The sequence below is a fragment of the Fundulus heteroclitus genome, unplaced genomic scaffold, assembly GCF_011125445.2.
Source record: "Fundulus heteroclitus isolate FHET01 unplaced genomic scaffold, MU-UCD_Fhet_4.1 scaffold_61, whole genome shotgun sequence".
Lineage (NCBI taxonomy): Eukaryota > Metazoa > Chordata > Actinopteri > Cyprinodontiformes > Fundulidae > Fundulus > Fundulus heteroclitus.
In genome coordinates this window covers 981,825-996,549 of record NW_023397044.1, presented here as the reverse complement: position 1 = coordinate 996,549, position 14,725 = coordinate 981,825, and the positions used below count along the sequence as shown (strand labels likewise).

General features: G+C 42.3%; 1 protein-coding gene across 1 annotated transcript in view; it reads right to left on the bottom strand.

The window, feature by feature from the left end:
* The window catches only part of preb (prolactin regulatory element binding), a 54,624-nt gene extending 40,195 nt beyond the window's left edge, over positions 1-14,429 (bottom strand). Inside the window, exons 1-2 of the mRNA XM_012857131.3 lie at positions 14,257-14,429; positions 13,428-13,595 (exon numbers count right to left, since the gene is read on the bottom strand). Coding sequence (XP_012712585.1) covers positions 13,428-13,562 — 135 coding nt within the window. The 5' untranslated portion in view covers positions 13,563-13,595; positions 14,257-14,429. The remainder of the gene's footprint in view (positions 1-13,427; positions 13,596-14,256) is intronic.
* Positions 14,430-14,725: the final 296 nt, after the last annotated feature.

The window sequence follows — 14,725 nt, the reverse complement described above, 5'->3', positions numbered from 1 at the left end:
TTATCCAACTCTGAAGGCAAAAGTATAGTTTGGAGAGAAAGCAAGAAGATATGGAAAAGTAGGTGGGATAATGAAATAAATGGAAGGCACTTATATAGGATACAAAATACAGTTGATGTAGCAAGGATGTAGTAAGGATTAGAGGAATAAACAGGAGGGAGGAAATAATTATAAATAGAATAAGAACCGGTCACAGTTTTCTCTTTGTAAAATGGGGAAACATCTTACTGGTTTTTGTAGTTGGTGTCATGATGTAGAAACAATAGAACATGTTTTTATTAATTGTAGAAGATATGTAAATCAAAGATTATTAAAAACGGAATTGGGTTTTAATAGGAATTTAAATTTGAGAATGTGGTTTATAAGCTAAATAGTATTTAGGTGAAAAAGAAGATTCTTCAGTTTAAAAAAATACTGGGATCAGAGAATTTGAGGAATAGATATTAGGATCCAATAGATGGCAGTAGTGCAACAATAATGGATGCAAAACACACTTAGAGCCACAAACGGGCTCTAAGTGTGTTTTTTGGTCACTCAAGCAATCTTCCATCTTCATGGGAACAGTACATAGCGACACAACGATGAGGCATCTTGTAAAAAAGCCGTGAAAGCAAAACAACGTTATCGATTTAGTACTCAGACAGTGTAGCGGGTGCCGGCTTCCACGTTTGCGACTCATGGTGTGACGTCACTGGGAAAATCCGCCTAACGAGATTGTTTTGATTCCATGGATTTTGAGAACGCAAAAAACGAGAGATGCGGGTAGGAGACCAGAAAAAAATTATCAGAAGTAATAAATAGCTATGTGGACATCATCTGTGAGAAAAATCTCGCTGATCTGCCACTTCAACAAATGCTTCATAACCGGTTTAAGGTCCCAGGTCAACACTGATGTTAGAGACATCAATGCGCCCAAACAACATCAACTTTGGTGACATCCATGATTTCTGCAAAATATGGAAACCCTACTCCAAGCCTTCATTCATCATGGCTGGATTAGTGTAATTCTCTTTATCTCTGAATCGGTCAGTCCTCACTCAGATGTCTGCAGCTGGTTCAAACACTGCTGTACCTTTTAATGGAAAAACATAAAAAGAGCACATTACCCCATCATGGCCTCCCTTCAATGGTTGCCTGTTTATCTTAGAGTTAAGTTTAAAGAACTTGTTTGTTTTTAAGGTTTTAAACAGCTTTGCCCACCTTACTTAAATTAGCTTCTCCTTCACCTTTACACCCCTACTGCTCATTCACGTCTGCTGACCAACAGAAGCTTAGAGGGAACAGGGCCTTCTCTATTGGGCCCCCCTAAGTTATAGAATGACTTACCTTTGTACATTTGACAGGCTCCTCCACTGTCCAGTTTTAAAACCTGTCTTAAAACCTATTTTTACTCATTGGCCTTCAACCTTACTGAGATTTTATCTTTCTCAAATTTTCTTGGTACTCTGCTGTGCTGGCTGGTTCTATTATGTTTGATATCAATTTTTTTTTAATTATTATTATTATTATTATTATTATTATTATTATTATTATTGTTGTTATTGTTGTTGTTTTAAACTGTTGTCTTTCCCCAAGTCATTTTATTACATGTTATTTTGTTCTACCTCGTGTTAAAGTGCTCTTTAAATGATGACAATGATGATGATTATGATCACAAGAAACTTTTGCATCACCTCCCAGAAACTGGAAAGAAAAAAACAAAAACATTTTTCACACCTCACTTAGTAAGTGAAGGAATTATTTTAAACTAAATATTTTAGACTAAAATATTAAACTGTTTATTGGTTGTTGTTTTTTCTTCAATCCCACTATTATGTTCAATAATTTCTGCCAAAAGCTGCAGCATTTTGACTTAATCCATCTGAATGCAGTATTTGCAAGCCATATTCTGATTGGATGGAAAGAAACATGTCTGTGATTGGCTGGTGAGGTGAACAGTTTTTGAAGTCACGCAAAGTCAGAATCCAGCGAGCGCACAGCTGGTTGGAGCGTGGAAGTAGCAGGTCAGGGGCAGACACGGAACCGAGGGCGAGGAGAGTGGGTTGAGAAGAGTTTATCTGATTTGAGTGCGCGGCAAACAGATTTGGAGCGCGTGCGTGTGATGTTTAAACGCTGAATACCTGTCTCACTGCTCGCCCAAACAAAAGACACAAATATCGCTCCAAAAGTTGATATAGGCATTGATGACTGAAAAATAAGTGGATATACGCCATATACCCTCATATACCGGGGGCCGCCATCTTGGTGAAGAACAGTACTGGTACCTCCCAGTTTGTGACGTCAGGTTGCGGTATCGGCTGTAGAGCAAGTCCCAATGCCCTATCTATCCCCTTGTAAATAAATGTTTTCATGCCAAAATATTTTTTTAACCCCTTAAACAAAGATAGACATGGTATTAAGCATTACAATTTAAATACTAATTTTACATTTTAGAGACATAAAATGACAATAAATAAGCATTAAAGTACGGTTTCTAGGTTGGGTTCTGCAATGTTATAAGATGAGTATAAAACCCATCTTTAGAACCAATCTCTGCTCAAAATGGTGATCTGCACCACCTAATCTACTTTCAGCAGTTATCAGTTATAGCAACCGTAAACTGCAGAAAATACGGGCAGAGCGGCTCTTTCTGAGTTTTCTCTCTGCTCCTGTCAGGATGAGCTCAAGTGCGTTATGAGGCGGAGGGATATTTCGGCATCACTTAGTTTAGAGCCAAAACAAGCCACTTCACTTTCAGAAACAAGCCCAAAAAAAACTGCAACCCGCAACTCATGAAATTTACAAGCGACTTTAGAAAAAAGAAGACCCAAGTCGTATAAAATAAGTGAGCTTCGCAACAGTGAGCATACTTTCTAAGTGTGTCGTATCCCTCCGCCGCTCTGGTCGGTACACAAATGTTCGGGCAAATTCTACATTATAAAAAAGACCTACCGAAAATCCTCGCTTTCATGTCATTTTGAAGACATTCATCTTCTAAATGTTGGCTACAAACGACGTGTTTTCTCTCTGGCTAGAAACACAATGGCAAATCCTCTCTTCAAGTAGGTAATCCAACAAAAGAACCTGGTGGATCATGAATCGGAAAGGTGAAAAAACAAATGTTTTTCCACTTTTACCCGATGTATTGGAACATCCAACTGTCATGCACGTGATCATTGTTGCTTCAACAATAGCTCTCGTGAATTTCAATGGTGAAGTCCTCTCGAAATCCGAAATAATTGTTTCTGATCGCAGCTGTGTACAACAGCTCCTATTGAGTTTGCTTGTAAAGTGTAGAGAACTACCGTCGGCCCTACGACCGCGATGTGACGTCAAAGGATGTGATGTCAGGCGGCGATTACTGCCCATATTTGGGCAATAATGCCTGCCCCATACACAGTGATCCAGACGACAATTTATGCTTTTATTTTCTTATTGATTAACGCTTCATTCATTAAATAACCACAAACGTATTACTTTTAGTTATAGCTAATGATCCCCTGATTTTTCCTTGTTGACCGGACTTCCCATTTAAAAATGAGACGTAGTTGACTGGATCCACTCTTCCAGCGTCCAGTTGCTGTGACAGCGAAACCAAGCTACAAACCCTCCGCGCTCTGAAAATGAACAAAATCTCACTCTTGACTTTCCATAAAAGTTGAGAGGTCTGTTGCCGTCCCATACACACAGCATTGGACTTAAACCTGGCCCGACCATTTCCGTGGTATTGGCTGGAAAATATGCCGTGGAGCACTCTGGTGCCCAGTTTCCATTCATCATTGATATAACCGACAGTCAGACAAATCAACAGGTCCGTTGTCCGACCGCACCAAAGATCAGATGTGGCTGCAACGTACCTAACAGCTGCTCCTCTTCCTCCTCGAGCAGCTCTACTGTCACCGCCACTAAAACATTTGAAATTTTCTCCATTTTATCAACCTGACCGTCTCCCATTTGTTGAGACTGGATGGGTGCAGTCACGTGACTACAGACTGGACAGGTAGCACTGCATTTTAAAGGGACATGAGCATAGCCTACATATACACAGCCAAAACAAGACTTATTTTTATTTTTAAACACCAAAAATACAGACATAGGCAAATGATGTTGGTTATTGTCGTAAATTTTGGTGTTGATAAATTTTTTTGTTTATCGCTCAGGCCAAGGTGCAGGCCAAATCTACAAGACAAAAAAATTGGAAGCTTTTCATTACATTTGTTCGGCTTTTAGAAAGAATTACTAACAAAATATATCAAAATAGTCATTTATTTTTTAAATAAGTTGAATCTGTCGATCTGACATCATCAATGAACATAGCTCTCAACTCTCACGCATTGACCATGTGACACACGCACTTCACTAACTTCACACACTCACACGCAACACATGGCATTTCACACGCAAACATGGCATTTCTCACGCATAAAAATCACAAAGCCCATCTGGGCTGCGGACCACAAAACTCCGCCTTCTGCTGAGCTGTTTCGGCTTCTTTCACAACTTGTGGCCATCAGTAATTCCTGCTGCAGTTCGTGTTAACAGAGCAGCAGGAAGAGTAATCAGAGTTATGAATAATTTTAGTCTTAACCAGTGGTGAAAGTGAGCCGGTGTTATGCTCAAAAGTGCATGCCTGCCGAGATATGCATCCCCTGTCGCGGGAGTGCGCCTCGCTCTGTACAAATGAATATCGACGGAAAACAAATTAAAATACGACCAACGGAGCGACTTGTTCTTATATTAATTTTATAAAAACGTTTAAATGTACTTCTAGTGTGAAAAAAAACTGTATTTGGCAGATTCGCTTACAAAAGTACGGGTGTTATGAACAACATTAAATCCAAAGTTTTTATCCGAGGTACGGCTGATTTATTTGTTGTGGTCTCTTGTCATTCACACACAACAATAAACCGTGAGAACCGACGTGAGTTTTGAAACTGCAAAGCTTTGTCCTAAACGGAAGATCAGACTGCTTCTACAGTAAACAGCACAGCGTTCATAGACCAGTGTGATGCATTCGCGACTGTCAGAAAGCTATGGTGCATTCAGGGGCATGGGACATTTCAAACTTACAAGGAAAGAGGCATAAAACGGAATAGAACTTAACTCATACAATAATCTATTTATCCAGAAACAGTGTGGGCTTTCTTACAATACTGAATGCTCTATAATTGTATTTCTGTTATGTTTTGATTCTGCACATCTGCTAGCTTTTTATTCTGAAAAATCTATAATATTACAGCAGCAAATTATCAAAGTTTTTCAAAAGCCTGTTTAAAAGCTCCAAATGGGGCTTCAGATCATAGAGCGACAATTGCGCTGTCAATGTTTTACAGGGCAGAATTTGCATTTGCTGACCCTTGTCCTTTAATCACAGATGGATATACAGGAATACAGTCATACAAGTGTCAACTCCTCTGAGATAGCAGGGGATGCGTTTTTTGACAATGGGGCTGCCAAAAAACGCATCCCCCTATGTTTTTAATTTAAAAATTGTCCCACACACCTGAAATTCACACTAGTAGTTCAGAACACATGTGTAAACACGTAGAAAATGTTACATCAACTACAAGTGTATGTTTCTATGAAACAGCAGGGGATCCGTTTTTTGGCAACGGACTGGTTATAAACTGTAACAGTCTAGAAGTGCATTGAGCTGAAAAGAGGGAGACGTCAGCAGCTGGATCGTGCATAAAGACGCAGCGGGAACCTCTGTGTGCTTTAGTGTTGCTGCTGAGGGGAAAATGTTGACCATAAAGACTTGATGAAACTCAGCCTGATCCACCAATCAGGTTATAGATCTACAATGATAAACAAACCCATAGATTAATGTGTAACAGTGTAATAATTCGGTGAATAACTTAAAACTACTTAATTTTATTCCGTATTATTTGAACAATTGTGTGTTTTTTATGTTTTAATCCATTAACTGAACAATAAGGTATTAATACATCTCTTTCTCTTTTCAACAAAAGTAATACATGTCTACTTCAATGTCTGGTGGGATAAAAATGAGATGGAGTTGAGACTCCACCGGCTCTTCCAGGGTCCAGTTAGCCCCACCCCAAATAAGCCCCGCCCCCAAAATTAGCATAATCTCACTCTTAATTTTTGATAAAAGTTGAGAGGTCTGTCAATGAATAATAGTTATAATGAATAATATTGATTGTTAAAATAAAACAAGAATAATGGTTAATCAAGTGTTTGGTCAGTGTAAACGCCCAAGAGGGGTTGAGTTCTACTTATCAACTATCTATTAAAGTGTGTGTGTTATTTGGTTGTCTGATCGTACATTTTGTTTGGAGCCCATATGTGCAGTACTTTTCTTTGCTTCAGCACAGTTGTGTGCTAATGGCATGTTCTTATGTGTTTAATAGGTCTGTGCTTTTAACATGACAGAGATTGAGATTTGGGCTTGTTTCTTTCTTTTAAGTTGGGCAGGTTTTATGCTGGTTTGGGTTACTTGAAACTAACAGTGACATGGGGTAACCTGTAGCGCTGTGTCTTAACTCAAAAGTCCAGCATAAGCTACACGCAAATAAACATGAGTGCTGGTGTCAGGCTGAACACTGACTGAAGTAACAATTCTCTGACTAGAACAGGTTCTGTGATTACAGCAGCTATGGAGCACAAGGAGCAGAACAAAGCAAGAGTTCCCTTCTACCTGCAAGTAACTCAAGTCTGTTCAGTTTGGCAGTTTTAGTGCTTGGTTCTGCTCCTTGTGCTGCTAGCTGTCCTGGCTAACCCTCCTAGCTGTCTAGCTAACCCTCCTAGCGTGAATGTTTACTCCTGTTTAGACTTCAGTGCTGACATTTCAAACAGAGATTAATAGCGCTCCTCCCAGCTCGCTCTCTGCTTCATTGTCGCTTCTTGTAATTGTTTGGTAATAAGACCAAATTTCCATCCCGCTCTACCGACACCAACAGTGACCACAGCCGAACCGCGGCGGTGACTGAAGGCAATGGCCGTTTCTCAATATGCGTTCTTAAGCGGTCTTGTGTGCTCGTGACACGTCATCAGCCTCAGACTGAGCATTGTTCCAATTGCCGAGAACGCCATGTCACTACACGATCCGTACCGGTAGCACGATCCGTACCATCAGCTCATTTGCGCATGCGCGAACAGAATAACTTCCGGTAGGAAATATTTAGTTTTTCTTAGTTTTTTATTCTTTTGTATTTTTTCGAGGCAGGGGTTTCTTTTTGTATATCTTTGTATTTGCGGCAATATTGCATATTCTAAAAAATAAACAACAGAAATACAAAATATATAAATCATTTCTTAAAGTACATACACCCCCAGCTCAACACGTATAGGAGTACAGAAACGTATTTGATTTTGAATTTGTTTGAAGTTTATCATTTATTTGATTTGCATATGTATGTATTTTGTGCTTAATAAATGTATTTTAATAAGGTATGCCTTCGCTTTGTGTGTGTTCTGTTCTATTACCTGTTCGTTTTTGTAAACAAATAAAAAACATCATAAACTAGAGGTCTTCTCTAGTTTATTATGTGTACACCAGAGGGTGCTAAAATCTCAATCGATCATTTTAATTTTCTAATAAAATAAATGTTTAGAACACGATTATTTGTATAACGAAATTCACGGTATAATTAAGAATGAAATATTTTTTTCCAGTCCTGTTTGAACAAGCAATAAAACTAACAGAGTGCATTCAGACAATACAGATAAAAGTTACGCAATGATATCTTCCCGGACTTCTGAGCATATCCGATGATGATGTCAAGCAATACAATGGAGAGAATGTAAAACATATCAATTTCTTTCAGAAAAGTCTTCAATATTTTATTTAAGATATAGTTTAGCATTATTTAATGATTTAAGTATAGAAATAAGTATTTTCAGTACCGTAATTACATTATTTTTTGGCGACCCGGAAGTTATTCTGTTCACCCGTGCACAAATGAGCTGATGGTACGGATCGTGCTACCGGTACGGATCGGGTAGTGACACACCAAACCGAGAACGCGCCGAATCCCCGGATGTTGTTCTCGCTCCGCCCTCTTTATCGAGCATGCATCAGAGCAGACTTGTGCATTCTTCAGACTCACCGCTTGCCCAGAATGCTTCGCGGCCACAGCTTGATTCGAGACAGCACAAACAGAGCTCACAGCGGTAAGTTAAAAATTCCCTTTTCTGCTGCTCTTGTTCTTCAAAAGTACGTTTTCAGATCGTTTGAGGCGAGAACATTATACTTTTAAGCTTCCCTATGTGGCCTGTTTACAGAGTTAGTACGTAATTTAAAAAAAAAAAAAGGCAGACAATAAGTGGAACGGAGTGACCCGCAGACCTCCGAGGGAAACCGCAGCCAGGGCTGATGTTAGTCCGTCTTTAGTACACTTCTGTCGGCCAAGTGGTGTGCATAGTACCGCAGGTTATGATTTATTTGTTTTGTGTTTATCTGACTGATGTGTGTTGCTTTATTAACTCAATACTTGCTGGAATAAATTGTAAATGTCTCCCAAGGACGACAGCAGCATATAAAATAAATAAATAAATAAAATCTACAAACGGGGACCAGAATTGCCCAGCCATCATGACCAAACAAGCGTAAACTAAAAATCCAACCTTTTTTCCAATTGGTTGCTCCAGTGCTGACAGGGCATGCTTTTTTTTTTTTTTTCCCCTGGGTAGCAGTAGAGGGCGGGGACCTTGGCATGCCGTTCCTCGGCTGCAGAAGCTGGCTCTTGGGAAGTGGAATGTCACCTCTCTGGTGGGGAATGAGCCTGAGCTTGTGCGCAAGGTTGAGAGGTTCCGACTAGAGATAGTCGGACTCACCTCGACGCACCGCTCTGGCTCTGGAACCAGTCTCCTTAAGAGGGGCTGGACATTCTTCCACTCTGGAGTTGCCCCTGGTGAGAGGCGCCGAGCTGGGGTGGGCATACTTGTTGCCCCTCATCTCGGTGCCTGCACGTTGGGGTTTTCCCCGGTGAACAAGAGGGTGGCCTCCCTCCGCATTCGTGTGGGTGGACGGGTTCTGACTGTTGTTTGCGCTTATGCGCCAAACAGCAGTTCAGATTACCCACCCTTTTTGGAGTCCTTGGAAGGGGTACTGGAGAGTGCCCCTCCTGGGGACTCCCTCGTTTTTCTGGGGGACTTCAACGCTCATGTGGGCAATGACAGTGGGACCTGGAGGGGCGTGGTTGGGAGGAATGGCCCACCTGATCTGCACTCGAGTGGTGTTTTGTTGTTGGACTTCTGTACTCGTCATGGATTGTCCATCACAAACACCATGTTCAAGCATAAGGGTGTCCATATGTGCTCTTGGCACCAGGACACCCTAGGCTGTAGTTCAATGATCGACTTTGTTGTCGTTTCATCTGATCTGCGGCCGCATGTCTTGGACACTCGGGTGAGTTGGCTTCGTTGGCGGCGGAGGAAGCCGGTCCGACCGGGCAGGCCCAAACGTACTGTGAGGGTTTGCTGGGAACGTCTGGCAGAGTCCCCCACTAGACGGAGCTTTAACTCCCACCTCCAGGAGAACTTTAAACACGTCCCGAGGGAGGCGGGGGACATTGAGTCTGAATGGACCATGTTCCGCGCCTCTATTGTTGAGGCGGCTAGTCGGAGCTGTGGCCGCAAGGTTGTCGGTGCATGTCGCGGCGGCAACCCTCGAACCCGCTGGTGGACACCAGCGGTGAGGGAAGCTGTCAAGCTGAAGGAGTCCTACCGGGCTTTTTTGGCCTGTGGGACTCCTGAAGCAGCTGATGTGTACCGGCAGTCGAAGCAGCAGGCGGCTCGGCTCGTCGCCGAGGCAAAAACTCGGGCATGGGAAGAGTTCGGAGAGGCCATGGAGAAAGACTTCCGTACGGCTTCGAAGCGATTCTGGTCCACTATCCGGTGTCTCAGGAGGGGGAAGCAGTGCAGTACCAACACTGTTTACAGTGGGGGTGGTTTGCTGCTGACCTCGATTCGGGACGTTGTGTTTCGGTGGGTGGAATACTTCGAAGACCTCCTTAATCCCATCAACACCTCTTCCATTGCGGAAGCAGAGCCTGAGGACTCTGGGTCAGGTTCTCCCATCTCTGGTGCTGAGGTTGCCGAGGTTGTTAAAAAGCTCCTCGGTGGCAAGGCCCCGGGGGTGGATGAGATTCGCCCTGAGTACCTTAAGGCTCTGGATGTTGTGGGGCTGTGTTGGTTAACGCGGCTCTGCAGCATTGCGTGGACATCGGGGGCAGTTCCCCTGGATTCGCAGACTGGGGTGGTGGTCCCCCTATTTAAAAAGGGGGACCGGAGGGTGTGTTCCAACTACAGAGGAATCACACTCTTAAGCCTCCCTGGTAAGGTCTCCAAATCCGAGACCATGGTCTTGAACCAGAAAAGGGTAGAGTGCCTTCTCCAGGTTGGGGAGGATGTGCTGCCCCTAGTGGACGAGTTCAAGTATGTTGGGGTTTTGTTCACGAATGAGGGGAAGATGGAGCGGGAGATCGACAGACGGATCGGTGTAGCGCCTGCTGTGAAGCGGGTGCTGTACCGATCCGTTGTGGTGAAGAGAGAGCTGAGCCAAAAGGCCAAGCTCTCGATTTACCGGTCGATCTACATTCCTAACCTCATCTATGGTCACGAGCTTTGGGTCGTGACCGAAAGAACGAGATCCCGGATACATGCGGCTGAAATGAGTTTTCTCCGTAGTGTGTCTGGGCTCTCCCTTAGAGATAGGGTGAGGAGCTCAGTCATCCGGGGAGGACTCAGAGTAGAGCCGCTGCTCCTCCAAGTCAAGAGGAGCCAGTTGAGGTGGCTCAGGCATCTGGTCAGGATGCCTCCTGGACGCCTCCCTGGTGAGGTGTTCCGGGCACGTCCCACCGGGAGGAGGCCCAGGGGAAGACCCAGGACACGCTGGAGGCACTATGTCTCCCGGCTGGCCTGGGGACGCCTTGGGATTCCTCCGGGGGAGCTGGCCCAAGTGGCCGGGGAGAGGGACGTCTGGGCCTCCCTACTGAAGATCCCCAGGCGCCGCACAGTGTCAGCCCACTGCTCCCCAAGGGGATGGGTTAAGACGCAGAAGTTAATTTCTCCATTGTGAGATCAATAAAGTTCAATTATTATTATTAAATTGTATGATTGACACATCAAAGATAGTACTAAAAGGATGATGGCCACTCTGAGGAAAAAAAAAAAAAAGACAGCTTCCAGTCCAGGGCGGGCACAGCTGGCTCACAGGGCGGGCACAGCCCTCCAACGCCCGACCATGCCGCCGGGTCTGCTAGTACATAACATTTTTTCTACATTGTGCAAGAGGACATAATCTCCTACCTTTCTACTTACACTGCTTTCTTTTTGCTATCTTTAAGGCCTCTGAATTTCCACCACTGTTTGAGCTGTTCTACCCTGTGTTTCTCAATTGAAGCATGTTGAACTTAACATTGTCATCTTCCAAAATTATTGGTATTGCAGATGTTGCATTCTAAGTTTGTACTCTGCTTGACCGAAAAGCCTGGATACTCAAGCTGTTGCCAGGCGCTTGAGCAAATGTGACGTCATTCACAATCAGTCTTGAGATTAGGCTTTTTTAGAGCAAAACTTTAGGCAACCAGCTTCTCTATAAGGTATGCCCAGTGTGCGATTTGCAAAAAAAACAGAGGGGTGGATCATTTCAAAAGTTGTATTAATGAATCAAAGTTTTATTAATAATGGTTAGCTAGCAGGTGCTCTTTCAGGTAGCTAGCTAAATCCAGTAGGTTAGACCTTTGTTTTTAAACTTGCTCCATCTACTGTCGGGACTCAGGAGTGGGTATTAGTTTACTTTAACCGCTTTGAGCAGAAAGTTTAATAATACTCTTTAAAAACAAACAAAATTAATTTACAAATGTGAAGGACACAAGACATGTATTAATATCAATTTTGAAAAATCCATAATATTCAGGGGTTAAAGCAAAAATAATCAATTTGACTGAAAACATTTTCTAGTCAGCCCATATATTCCCGGGGCCGTGGACATCATGCCACCATAGTGACCTCATTTGCTTATTGTGCAAAGTCGACTTTAACCAAATCTGCTACTTCCATTGACAATTCCTGTATCTCTCCCACCTTCCAGCTTCAGAGCCTTGGCGCCATCCTGGACAGCCTCTCCATAACCTTCACTTTCCACATCCATAACATCATCTGGTTAACTTTCATATTTGCAGCATCAAGCAAGTTCTTCCTTTGCACTTTTGCCAAACTGGTCCACAGTCCACTCACCTTTCCACTTTACATTTCAAGACCCTCCATAAACTGCAGCTAATTCAAAAGACAGCAGCTTGCATCATTACATCATCTTCTTCACACCTGTACATTAACTCCACTATCACATTGAATATAAATCAATCCTATATACTCTGTGTCCCCACCTCTCGCTCATTGACTGCTGGAGATAGTCAACAGCCCCTCCACGACCTTCTTTGTTACAGAAAAGCGCAGGTGGAATAATATTTATGATTTTTATTTTTTTTTTTCTGAATCAGATCCAGTCAAACCGGGACATGGTTTCACATTCCAACCCTCCTCCTCCTTCTAAAAAAAAAAAGCGCGTCATGCTAAATTAGCCGAGCTAGAGCGTTACTCTTCCAGTTTTAAATAAAACATAACAGCGACAGACACACTTAACGAGGGAAGTTGTTGTCAGCTGTTCTATCCACTGAACTTGCTGACCTGCTGGTTTGCATAAATCCAAAGAAAACCTTTGACCACCACTACTTTCATTCATGCATCTGTGGTTAGTTTGAGATGTTCTTCCAAAAGTTAAAATGATTGAACACGATAAACCTCAGACTGGTAGATTTCCGCTTTGCAAAGACCCGCCCTACTCTCCTTCTGATTGGCTAATGTCCTGGCTCTGCCAGATTTCATTGGTTAAGTGCAGCTTCTGTTTAAAATCTTGAATAAAAAGTCTACACGGAACATTTTGCGCTCATTTTCCAAATGACGAAAGTCCCTCACAGCGACGGAGAACATTAAACCCCTGATAATATTACTTATTCAGATTAGAAGGGGGAAGAATGTATCCCCCCCAGGGATAAAACATGAATAACCAGAGGGGGGGACATCACAACCAGAGGGGGGGGATCCCCCCCATCCCCTCCAGCAAATCGCACCCAGGGTATGCCTGAAATGACATGACACCAAAATGTTGGAAAAAAAACACAAATCCCAATATATTTTTGTAGTGTTTGCAACTATATTTCTTTAAAACGTTAACCTTTTAAACGTAAACTTATGTGGTGAGGCCACAAGAAGCGCTTCGTCAGCTGGTGCTGAGAAAACATGTTGGGACTACTTTGACTTAATATGTTAAATATATCCCAATTACAACCTATTTACAGTACAAAAGTATTAAAATAATTAATGCCAACCTTCTGCTCTAGTTGAGCTTCTAAAATTGCAGTGCAACTGAGGGACTTCAGTGTTAATCTAAAGCCATGTCTACCTTGATCAGCAATACTTACTACAGCATTTTGTATTCCTGTCTTTGAGGCACCCCCTCCTCCGGCTGTTATCACAAGCCCTGTAGCCGCATCCACTTTGATGGTGTACAGTGGAAATGGGGCTCTATACAGATCCACCACCTTTCGCTTCCTCATAGTTCTTCTTTAGACCTCTGGATTCAACCGCACCTGTTATAAACACAGTGTTAGTATTTGTTGTGATGTGTGTGTGCGCAAGTATATTTATTTGTCATCATATACAGCAGTTACGGAATGACACCGAACGGGGGGATTTAATTTGTTACAAGCTAAATTCCATGACATTTGGATTGTCTCGGGTCAACAGCAGTTACTTACTGCTGGCGAGGGTATAAAAGCAAGTTTTCATATTTTAGGTTAATTTGTATGTTTTGATAGAATGTCGTTTATACGTTTAAAATTACTATTAAAAAATAAGAGAAGTTGAATTATTACATTTTCGTAAATATGACACGTTCTCGTTCAGCTCGAGTCCGTCAATTATTATCAGCTAGTGACCAACACAGTACAAATCTCATAAATAACCCTCCTGAAAAACGATTTCTTTGGGAAAAGCTAAACTTTAACTAAGCGCAGTTCGGTAGGCCTAATTGTAATAGAAACTAAATTCCTCAATGATTCCCGATCAGTACTCCAACTCGACGCCTCTTCTGTGTCTACAGCAGCAATCATCAATGCTACAGGATAACGCCATCGAATATTAAGAGCCGTCGATCCGTAACACCGACAAATCCGTCTGTCATAACTGGTATATCAGAATCACAACTTTCTTTCCGCTATCTATCTTGTCACAGTATCTAAGGTCACCCACCTTTGCACTTTCTCCAGTTTATCCTCAGTAGTGTTTTGTCAAGAACCTAAGCAATAAATCGGATGAGTTCATTTCATATATTCAATGATAAAAGGGTGCATTTTAATGCATGCTAAAGCTACACCTTTGTACCAACACGTCAACAAGAACGTCTTCTTCGTGATAGCGGTTGGCATATCACAAGTTGATGCATTACCGCCACCAACCGGTAAGGAGTGTTAATCAAGAAAAGCCTGCTCAAAAAATACTATTCTTTTCTTCTTTTTTTGGCGGTTGGCAAACAACGAAATTGTAAGGGTGTGGATACAGATGACTACTTATTTCATACAAAAACAAACCAAATAAACAAAATAAAACAAAATCAACACAGCAAACTTAAGACTCAGATCCTCTCAGTCATATTGATTGTTCTAAGATAATGAAAAACAATTCCATAGCACTGATGTCCTGAGTTCATTCAAAGAATTTA